This window comes from Procambarus clarkii, chromosome 13, assembly GCF_040958095.1.
Source record: "Procambarus clarkii isolate CNS0578487 chromosome 13, FALCON_Pclarkii_2.0, whole genome shotgun sequence".
NCBI classification, from domain to species: Eukaryota; Metazoa; Arthropoda; class Malacostraca; order Decapoda; family Cambaridae; genus Procambarus; species Procambarus clarkii.
The window spans coordinates 25781597-25793821 of NC_091162.1; the positions used below are offsets into that span (position 1 = coordinate 25781597).

At 46.1% G+C, this 12225-nt stretch overlaps 2 protein-coding genes across 2 annotated transcripts; one reads left to right on the forward strand and one right to left on the reverse strand.

Moving 5' to 3' along the window:
* Positions 1–408: 408 nt before the first annotated feature.
* Positions 409–825, forward strand: LOC138364411 (uncharacterized). The gene has a single exon (XM_069324036.1). The coding sequence runs from the start codon at positions 409–411 to the stop codon at positions 823–825; it is 417 nt and encodes a 138-aa protein (XP_069180137.1).
* Positions 826–4580: 3755 nt separating this feature from the next.
* Positions 4581–5417, reverse strand: LOC138364412 (spore coat protein SP65-like). The gene has a single exon (XM_069324037.1). The coding sequence runs from the start codon at positions 5415–5417 to the stop codon at positions 4581–4583; it is 837 nt and encodes a 278-aa protein (XP_069180138.1).
* Between the last annotated feature and the right edge of the window lie 6808 nt (positions 5418–12225).

Below are 12225 nucleotides of genomic sequence, written 5' to 3' on the forward strand. Positions count from 1 at the left end.
GGAACAGTAGTAGTAGTGTGGAATAAAGAGAAGTACATCCGTGAAATGGAACGTCATCTAACAGATGGAATCTCGTAACGTAACATTGAAAACCAGGGAGCTGCACCGAGGAATGCTCAAACTCGGAGTCGGCGCATAGTGCTCAAACTGTTTGAGAACTTTTACGAGGGTATGAGTGGAGGCCTCATACAAGCCTGATCAAGAGACTTTTACACAGCCTTTAAATCAATGATCCCCCATTTGTATCTCCTACCCAAGATTCATAAACCCCTAAATACAGACACCAGGACATGGCAGGGCAGACCGGTTCAGAGTGGCTGCGGGGCACCTACTAGACCAGTAGACTAGATTTGCACAGCACTCCTGAACCTCCTGCTACGCCTCCTCCCGGAAAGACTGAAAGACACAATGGACTTCTTAAATAAGATACAGGAAATTAGGGCCCCGATGCCGGAAGGCACTCAGCTGTTCTCGATGGATGTGGTATCGCTCTACCCAAACATACCACAGAGGGAAGCAGCGTTCTTCAACGTGAACAAACACAAGATAACAGAACTGAAGGAAGCAGGAATATGGAGGCCACCCAGGAGGGACTTGGTAGAGGAAGCGATCCTTCATGTCATGCGGGACACACTCCTCCAATCTGAAGGCCGAGTGTATAGACAGATTAAAGGTGTGGCAATTGGCGCACCCAGTAGCGTAGCCACTGCCGAAATCTTCATGCATGTTGCCTTCGACAAACTGAGAACCTGTAGACATGATGCTCCATTAATCTATTACAGATATATTGATGATATCTTTGGGATAATGACGGAGGGAGACTAGACCCTGCAGGATTTCTTCACATGGGCGAATACAGTTCATACTAATCTGAAGTTTACGCTGGAACACGACGACTCGGCAATTAATTTTCTGGATATTATGGTCTACATAGATCGGACCAGTAGGTGCCTTCAGACGAAGGCATACTACAAACAAACAAATATACATACCTACCTAAGGCTTGACTCGAGTCACCCTCGAGCATTGAAGAAATCTTTACCATACTCGCTTGTCCTACGCTTAAAGAGGATAAATAGCACCCTGGATCCCCAGCTAAAACAAACATGGGAAATGTTCAGGGATATGGATTACCCAAATGAGATCCTGCACACCGCCCAGGCAGAATTGCGAGGGAAGACAAGGAACCAACTCATGGAACCACCTAGGCCGAGGACTAAGGACAAGAGATGGAGTATCCCACTCTGTTTTTTTCCAGGCCTAGCGATACAACTCAAGGAGAAGATGGTGGTAGTCTGGTCCTGGTTAAGAGAGATCTACGAGGAACACCCTTCGTGCCCAGATTTTCCTAAGGATCCACCCATGATCGCATGGAAAAAGAGGTAAATCCTTCAGAGATCATCTAGTTAGGGCAGGCCCCCGCCCGTTGGCCTAGCCAAGGTGAACAAGAAAAGAAGTGGAGGTACAACTACAACCAAACTAAACTAACCAGATACAGAAGGGCAACATCCTTTTCCTGAGTTTTAGAGAGTCCGAGGAGTGGTTAGAAGGGCACAATATAACACACACCATTACCTGCTAGACAAGGGTAGCTCTAGGGGTTACAGCAGTAGGGAAGAGCAAAGGGAATAATAATAATAATTGCCTTTCCATTGGAAATTTTCGGCGCCGTGGAGAGGGGGGACCTGCTGCATGGGTAACAGCTTTTCCCCCCATATCAATCTACAATGGCTTTGCGCCCTGGAGAAGCCTCTCCAGACCCACAACCAGAGCGCAACTCCATAGTCTCCTGAGACTGATGGATGACTGCTACTACTAATACTAATTAAATTCGTCGGGGGACAGCCAGCGCGTATATTAATAATTCTAACACGAATTTTCTCAATATTTCTTATGTTTCTTTTCACTGTCGATGGTAATTGAAAAATCAATTCTCCAAAGTTCATTTTTATTTCTAGTCTGACGCGACACTTGAACGCGTTTCGTAATAACGTATTACATTTTCAAAGACTTTAGTTTACACACACAACTATAACCTGCAAACACTAAACAGAGTTCTACCATGCTATAATTTAAACGGCTTTCATCTTATATACCTGCATTTGGGAGAGGTAATATGTTACAAGAGTTTTGGATGAAGTGAAAACAAACTTTCAAAACAAGACAGAACACGAAACAATGGGTATAATACTGGGTAAATTAAAGGGAAGAATGGAAGTAACTGCAAAGGGCCTATTGGCCCATATTTCTTGATGCTTCTATATTGGTGCGGAGTCTTGAAGTGGGTATATCTTGAGGTTATCTTGAGATGATTTCGGGGCTTTTTAGTGTCCCCGCGGCCCGGTCCTCGACCAGGCCTCCACCCCCAGGAAGCAGCCCCTGACAGGTGACTAACACCCAGGTACCTATTTTACTGCTAGGTAACAGGGGCATAGGGTGAAAGAAACTCTGCCCAATGTAGCTCGCCGGCGCCTGGGATCGAACCCAGGACCACAGGATCACAAGTCCAGCGTGCTGTCCGCTCGGCCGACCGGCTCCTTTAGAATATAATTGGTAGAATATAGTTGTGCATTAATTGGCTGTTGATTGCTGGTGTTGACTTCTTGATGTGTAGTGCCTCGCAGATATCAAGCCGCCTGCTATCGCTGTATCTATCGATGATTTCTGTGTTTTTTGTTACGACTTCTCTGGTGATGGTCTGGTTGTGGGAAGAGATTATATGTTCCTTAATGGAGCCCTGTTGCTTATGCATCGTTAATCGCGTGGAAAGAGATGTTGTTGTCTTGCCTATATACTGAGTTCTTTGAGGCTTACAGTCCCCAAGTGGGTATTTGAAGGCATAGACGACATTGGTTTCTTTTAAAGCGTTCTGCTTTGTGTCTGGAGAGTTTCTCATGAGTAGGTTGGCCGTTTTTTCGGTTTTAAAGTAAATCGAGAATTGTATCTACTGATTTTTGTCTGTAGGGATAACGTTCCTATTAACAATATCTTTCAGGACCCTTTCCTCCGTTTTATGAGCTGTGGAAAAGAAAGATGTGGTCCTGAAAGATTTGTTAATAGGAACATTATCCTATTAACGAACGTCAGACTAGAAATAAAACTGAATTTTGGAAAATTGATTTTTCAATTACCATCAACAGTGAAAAGAAACATAAGAAATATTGAGAAAAATCGTGTTAGAATTATTAATCTTACTTTTTCGGTAATATTTAATAATATATGTTTACAAGAAAGACTGCTACCAAAATATACTAATATATAGTATATATATATAGTATATATAGTATATATATATATATATATATATATATATATATATATATATATATATATATATATATATATATATATATATATATAAATATATATATATATATATATATATATATATATATATTTATATATATATATATATATATATATATATATATATATATATATATATATATATATAAATATATATATATATATATATATATATATATATATATATATATATATATATATATATATATATATATATATATATATATATATATATATATATATATATACCCATTGCCTCAGAGACGCTTGGTGCCTGGGGTAAAAGTGCTGCTAGCTTTTTAAAGGAGTTGGGGTCTAAGCTAATCGAAACAACTAGAGACCCCAGAGCTGCCAGTTTTCTTTTTCAGCGCCTTAGTGTGGCAATCCAGAGAGGAAATGCTCACTGCATCCATGGTTCGTGCCCGCCATCTGAGGAGCTGGAGGAGCTATTCAACTTATGACAAGCAGCCTTGTACCCTGTATGTAATCAATATTGTAACTTTTTTTGTGTAATGACATTTTCAAATAAAGTTAGATAAATATACACACTTAACAAAAGAATAGGGGTGGTAGGAGAAGAAAATATCAAAGTGTTCAGTGAGGATCCAAAAGGTCTTCTCTGAGTACTCTTTATTTTCTTCTCTGAGGCTATGGGTCCCTACATTTGCACCAGAGGTGGTACCCATATATATATATATATATATATATATATATATATATATATGTATATATATATATATGTTATTATTACGTGTGTAAATTTTATGTAGATGTGAAGGGAAGACGACGAGGTATAAAAAAAGGAGATTGGTTCACATCACTAGAAGAGCTGAGCACGTGTTGATCTATGGAGCACGTGTTGATCTATGGTGCACGTGTTGATCTATGGAGCACGTGGTGATCTATGGTGCACGTGTTGATCTATGGAGCACGTGGTGATCTATGGAGCACGTGGTGATCTATGGAGCACGTGGTGATCTATGGAGCACGTGGTGATCTATGGAGCACGTGTTGATCTATGGTGCTCGTGTTGATCTATGGAGCACGTGGTGATCTATGGAGCACGTGGTGATCTATGAAGCACGTGGTGATCTATGGAGCACGTGGTGATCTATGGAGCACGTGGTGACCTATGGAGCGCGTCATCAGATGACGTAACAGACGGGGTGGAAGGAGTGGGGGGGGGGGAGGCGCTGGTGTGTTTCAAGCGTAGGCTAGACGTGTATATTGGTGGTGGCAGGAGGGTATAGTAAGGGGGCAGCCCGCAAGAGCTGTCACAAGGTGTTGGTTCTCGACTGGTTACTCTCCCAGTCCTCTATGTTAACCTCTCCCACGGTCACCACTCCCACGGTCACCACTCCCACGGTCACCACTCCCACGGTCACCACTCCCATGGTCACCACTCCCACGGTCACCACTCCCACGGTCACCACTCCAACGGTCACCACTCCCATGGTCACCACTCCCACGGTCACCACTCCCACGGTCACCACTCCCACAGTCACCACTCCCATGGTCACCACTCCCACGGTCACCACTTCCACGGTCACCACTCCCACGGTCACCACTCCCACGGTCACCACTCCCATGGTCACCACTCCCACGGTCACCACTCCCACGGTCACCACTCCCACGGTCACCACTCCCACGGTCACCACTCCCACGGTCACCACTCCCACGGTCACCACTCCCACGGTCACCACTCCCACGATCACCACTCCCACGGTCACCACTCCCATGGTCACCACTCCCACGGTCACTACTCCCACGGTCACCACTCCCACGGTCACCACTCCCACGGTCACCACTCCCACGATCACCACTCCCACGGTCACCACTCCCACGATCACCACTCGCATGGTCACCACTCCCACGGTCACCACTCCCATGGTCACCACTCCCACGGTCACCACTCTCACGGTCACCACTCCCACGGTCACCACTCCCATGGTCACCACTCCCACGGTCACCACTCCCACGGTCACCACTCCCATGGTCACGACTCCCACGGTCACCACTCCCACGGTCACCACTCCCACGGTCACCACTCCCATGGTCACTCCCACGGTCACCACTCCCACGGTCACCACTCCCACGGTCACCACTCCCATGGTCACCACTGGGCAGCGTCACTCATCCTGTGAGTGAACATACCTCCAAAGTGACAGTATTGGGCAGCGTCACTCATCCTGTGAGTGAACATACCTCCAAAGTGACAGTATTGGGCAGTGTCACTCATCCTGTGAGTGACCTTACCTCCAAAGTGACAGTAATGGAGTAACATTAACCAGGACGGAAGAGTGCTGTTTTCATTGTTTTCGACAGCACCCTTCCGTCCTCAATATATTTTGTCCGCAGGACTGGACAGGACCCTTCCGTCCTCCCCAAATTCTCGATGATCTTCAGCGTCAACACCTTCTGATGTACAGTGTTTGTCCTCGAGGAGATAACACACAGAGTCTGGGCCGTCGCGTGTCGCACATGTTTGGCCTTAACATCTCCAAACCTCCGCAAGATCATGACACAATACCGCGTTGAAGTCTCCAAGCCAGCAGTAGACAAGTATATATTTTAAAAATATACAATTCTCCATAACAGCCCGTCCTGTACCACCGCTTTGGGGTTACATTTAATCCTCACTTTCTAGTAATTTCCTCCACACCTCATAAATTCCCCCCAAACCTCCCCACAAACCACATATGAACACCAATTATAATGTCGTTGTTTAATCTTACAATTATCTTTATCATGCCCATGTAGTGTTTACTTCATTTATGCGAGGCAAGATATACACCTTGTAGTTCTTAAAGGACAGTAACGGTAAACGGCTAGTATGTCACAGCCTTCCAGTGTGGGCTAGACAAAGGTGCCAACTGTCACAGCCTTCTACTGTGGGCTAGACAAAGGTGCCAACTGTCACAGCCTTCTACTGTGGGCTAGACAAAGGTGCCAACTGTCACAGCCTTCTACTGTGGGCTAGACAAAGGTTCCAACTGTCACAGCCTTCCATTGTCGGCTAGACAAAGGTGCCAACTGTCACAGCCTTCTACTGTGGGCTAGACAAAGGTGCCAACTGTCACAGCCTTCTACTGTGGGCTAGACAAATGTGCCAACTGTCACAGCCTTCTACTGTGGGCTAGACAAAGGTGCCGACTGTCACAGCCTTCTACTGTGGGCTAGATAAATGTGCCAACTGTCACAGCCTTCTACTGTGGGCTAGACAAAGGTGCCGACTGTCACAGCCTTCCACTGTGGGCTAGAAAAAGGTGCCAACTGTCACAGCCTTCAGCTGTGGGCTTGACAAAGGTGCCAACTGTCACAGCCTTCCACTGTGGGCTAGACAAAGGTGCCAACTGTCACAGCCCTCCACTGTGGGCTAGACAAAGGTGCCAACTGTCACAGCCTTCCACTGTGGGCTAGACAAAGGTGCCAACTGTCACAGCTTTCTACTGTGGGCTAGACAAAGGTGCCAACTGTCACAGCCCTCCACTGTGGGCTAGACAAAGGTGCCAACTGCCACAGCCTTCTACTGTGGGCTAGACAAAGGTGCCAACTGTCACAGCCTTCCACTGTGGGCTAGACAAAGGTGCCAATTGTCACAGCCTTCTACTGTGGGCTAGACAAAGGTGCCAACTGTCACAGCCTTCCACTGTGGGCTAGACAAAGGTGCCAACTGTCACAGCCTTCTACTGTGGGCTAGACAAATGTGCCAACTGTCACAGCCTTCCACTGTGGGCTAGACAAAGGTGCCAACTGTCACAGCCTTCCACTGTGGGCTAGACAAAGGTGCCAACTGTCACAGCCTTCCACTGTGGACTAGACAAAGGTGCCAACTCTCACAGCTGTGTGCCTCCAGCGGTGTGGGACGTCACAGGCGGCCCCAGTGAGGTCTTGTTTCCTTGCTAAGACTATTAATTCTACCTCACCTAACAAAACCAACATACACTAACCTAACACACACGAACGAGCACACACACACACACACTCACACACACACACACACACACACACACACACACACACACACACACACACACACACACACACACACACACACACACACACACACACACACACACACACACAAACACACACACAAACACACACACACACACACACACACACACACACACACACACACACACACACACACACACACACACACACACACACACACACACACACACACACACACACTCACACACACACATTCACACACACACACACTCACACACTCACACTCACACACACACACTCACTCACACACACTCTCCCAGCACCCATGCTCCATTCTCATCTCAGCCCTCTGCCCTCAGTATCCCTCTCCCCCCAACCTCTCAACCTCTATCTGACTCTCAGTCTCACTCTATTTCTCAGCCCCCCTATGCTATTCAGACCCCTAACTTTCAGACCCATTATGCCCTTCCTACCCCCCTAGATGCCCAGACCCCATTCGCCTACCAGGCACTCCCAGGCACCCCCCTAGCACCCCCCATTCACCCCCACAGCCCCCACTTGCCCCCCAGACACCCCCCAGTTCCCCCCAGACCCCTGGTGAAAGGGGGAACTCTGACACCCGAGTTTCCAAGAAGAGTCTCAAGGTTTGGTACACCAATGCTGATGGGGTAGCCAATAAAGCAGAAGAGATAAAAGAAAGAGTTAGTGAGGCAGACCCAGACATAGTGGCAATAGTGGAAACTAAAATAAATGGCATGATCTCGGATGCAATCTTTCCAGAGGGGTACCAGGTGATAAGAAAAGAAAGGACACAGAGACAGGGAGGAGGAGTGGCACTACTAATAAAGCGGAAATGGAAGTTTGATGAGCTGGAAAATCCGGGTACCAATGAAAGCACAAGCTTCATACATGGAACTCTGACAGTGGATGGGAAGAAGATTGTAATCTTGATACTCTACAATCCCCCACCAAACAGTAGAAGGCCCAGGCAGGAGTATGAGGACAGCAACAAGACATGTATAGATGAACTGCAGAGGGCAGCAACTTTAGCGCATAGAATGAGAGCGAAGCTGCTGGTCATGGGGGACCTAAATCACGGAGAGATAGATTGGGAAACGAGGAATCCCCATGGCGGGGAGGAGACCTGGGGAGCGAAGCTGGTAGACGTTATTGACAGGAATTTCCTAACACAGCATGTGAAAGAAGATACTAGGGAAAGAGGAGGGGATACGCCCAGCCTATTAGATCTCATTTTCACCCAGAATGTAGAAGACATCGAGCAGTTGGAACATGAAATACCACTAGGAACCAGTGACCATTGTGTCCTAGTCTTTGACTACATGATGGAGCTTACAATTGTGACCAAAGGACAAGAGGTCCGGGAAAGGAGACTTGATTACAGAAAAGGGGACTACAGAAGGATAAGGGACTACCTGGGAGAAGTGCAGTGGGAGGAAGAACTTAGAGGAAAAACAGTGCAAGGTATGATGAACCAAGTCATATTGCAATGCAAGGAGGCTGAAGAGAGATTTATTCCAACAATAAAGGAAAAAAGCAGGAGGGAATATAATAACCCATGGTTTAATAGACAGTGTCAGGAAGCAAAGGTGAGAAGCAGGAGGGAGTGGAGGAAGTACAGAAGACAAAGGACAGAGGACAACAGGATTAGATGTAACAGAGCTAGGAATGATTACATTAACATAAGACGAGTGTCGGAAAGAAATTATGAGAATGATATTGCAGTCAAAGCGAAAAAGCAACCTAAATTACTACATAGCCATTTAAGAAGGAAGATGTCGGTAAATGACCAAGTGACAAGACTGAGGAAAACAGAAGGGGCATATACAGAAAGCGACAAGGAAATCTGCGAGGTACTGAATGCAAAATTCCATGGAGTGTTCACAACCGAGCCTGAGCAGCTCCCATTGTTAGAAGAGATTACCCAAGATGAAAGACTCTCAGATATAGAGGTGACAGCAGAAGATGTAATGAAACAGTTGACAACACTGGATGCAAATAAAGCTGTTGGACCAGACAAAGTATCACCGTGGATACTTAAAGAGGCAGCGCAGGCTCTCAGCGTGCCTCTGGCAATGATCTTTAATGAGCCACTTATGTCGGGAGAATTGCCCAGTTGCTGGAAGGAGGCAAATGTCGTACCGATTTTCAAAAAAGGTGATAGGGAGGAGGCACTTAACTACAGACCCGAATCACTGACAAGCATCCCCTGCAAAATACTTGAAAGAATAATTAGGCTAAGACTTGTTGAGCACCTGGAGAGCATTGGGTTTGTAAACAAGCACCAACATGGGTTCTGGACAGGGAAATCATGCCTAACAAACCTTTTAGAATTCTATGATAAAGTAACAAGGATAAGGCAGGACAGAGAAGGCTGGGCAGACTGCATATTTCTTGACTGCCAAAAGGCCTTTGATACAGTACCGCACATGAGACTGCTATACAAACTTGAGAGGCAGGCAGGAGTAACCGGAAAGGCCCTAGTATGGGTGAAGAACTACCTAACAGGAAGGAGCCAGAGGGTAATGGTAAGGGGCGAGAAGTCGGACTGGCGAACAGTAACAAGTGGAGTACCTCAAGGATCGGTGCTGGGACCAATCCTCTTTCTAATTTACGTAAATGATATGTTTACAGGAGTGGAATCATACATGTCAATGTTTGCGGATGACGCAAAATTAATGAGAAGAGTTGTGACAGACGACGATTGTAGGATCCTCCAAGAGGACTTAAACAGGTTGCAGAGATGGTCAGGGAAATGGCTACTGGAGTTTAACACCAGTAAATGTAAAGTTATGGAAATGGGATCAGGTGACAGGAGACCAAAGGGACAGTACACAATGAAGGGGAACAGCCTACCTGTAACGATTCGAGAAAGAGACCTGGGAGTGGATGTGACACCTAATCTAACTCCTGAGGCACATATAAATAGGATAACGACAGCAGCGTACTCTACACTGGCGAAAATTAGAACTTCATTCAGAAACCTAAATGAGGAGGCTTTTAGGGCGCTTTACACTGCCTACGTGAGACCCGTCTTAGAGTATGCCGCGCCATCATGGAGCCCCCACCTGAAGAAACACATAAAGAAACTGGAGAAGGTTCAGAGGTTTGCGACGAGGCTTGTCCCAGAGTTACGAGGGATGGGATATGAAGAGCGTCTGAAGGAAGTGAACCATACGACACTAGAGAAAAGAAGGGAGAGAGGAGATATGATAGGGACATATAAAATACTCAGGGGAATTGACAAAGTGGAAATAGATGAAATGTTCACACGCAATAATAACAGAACGAGGGGACATGGGTGGAAACTGGAAACTCAGATGAGTCACAGAGATGTTAGGAAGTTTTCTTTTAGCGTGAGAGTAGTGGAAAAATGGAATGCACTTGGGGAACAGGTTGTGGAAGCAAATACTATCCATACTTTTAAAACTAGGTATGATAGGGAAATGGGACAGGAGTCATTGCTGTAAACAACCGATAACTGGAAAGGCGGGATCCAAGAGTCAATGCTCGATCCTGCAAGCACAAATAGGTGAGTACAAATAGGTGAGTACACACACACACACACACACACACACACACTCACTCACACACACACACACACACACACACACACACACACACACACACACACACACACACACACACACACACACACACACACACACACACACACACACTCACACACGCACACACTCACAGTGTGTATTCACCTAGTTCTCACCTAGTTGTGCTTGCGGGGGTTGAGCTTTAGCTCCTTGGTCCCGCCTCTCAACCGTCAATCAACAGGTGTACAGGTTCCTGAGCCTATTGGGCTCTATCATATCTACACTTGAAACTGTGTATGGAGTCAGCCTCCACCACATCACTTCTTAATGCATTCCATTTGTCAACCACTCTGACACTAAAAAAGTTCTTTCTAATATCTCTGTGGCTCATTTGGGCACTCAGTTTCCACCTGTGTCCCCTAGTGCGTGTGTCCCTTGTGTTAAATAACCTGTCTTTATCTACCCTATCAATTCCCTTGAGAATCTTGAATGGTGATCATGTCACCCCTAACTCTTCTGTCTTCCAGCGAAGTGAGGTTTAATTCCCGTAGTCTCTCCTCGTAGCTCATACCCACACACACACACAAACATGTGTGTGTGTGTGTGTGTGTGTGTGTGTGTGTGTGTGTGTGTGTGTGTGTGTGTGTGTGTGTGTGTGTGTGTGTGTGTGTGTGTGTGTGTGTGTGTGTGTGTGTGTGTGTGTGTGTGTGTGTGTGTGTGTGTGTGTGTGTGTGTGTGTGTGTGTGAGAGAGAGTGAGTGAAGGAACTAAGCCTTACGACACTAGAAAAGAGAAGGGAGAGGAGAGATATGATAGGAACGTACAAGATACTCAGGGGGAATTGATAGAGTGAACATAGACGAAATGTTCACACAGAAACACGGAATCGTAACAGAACAAGGGGACATGGGTGGAAGCTGGAAACTCAGATGAGTCACAGAGATGTTAGGAAGTTTTCTTTTAGCGTGAGAGTAGTGGAAAAATGAAATGCACTTAAGGAACAGGTTGTGGAAGCAAATTCTATTCATGATTTTAAAACTAGGTATGATAGTGAATTAGGACCGGAGTCATTGCTGTAAACAACCGATGGCTCGAAAGGCGGGATCCAAGAGTCAAGGCTCGATCCTGCAGACACAAATAGGTGAGTACAAACACCTGTCGATCTCATCTGCTCATCATGGGGGACTTCAATCACGGAAGGATAGACTGGAAGAACAAGGAACCTCATTGAGAAGAGGAAACATGGAGAGCTAAACTACTGGAGGTGGCAACAAAAAACTTTCTAAGCCAACATGTCAGGGAACCCACAAGAATGAGGGGAAACGATGAACCAGCGAGACTCGACCTAGTTTTCACTCTGAACAACTCCGACATAAGGGAAATTGACTTCGAGACCC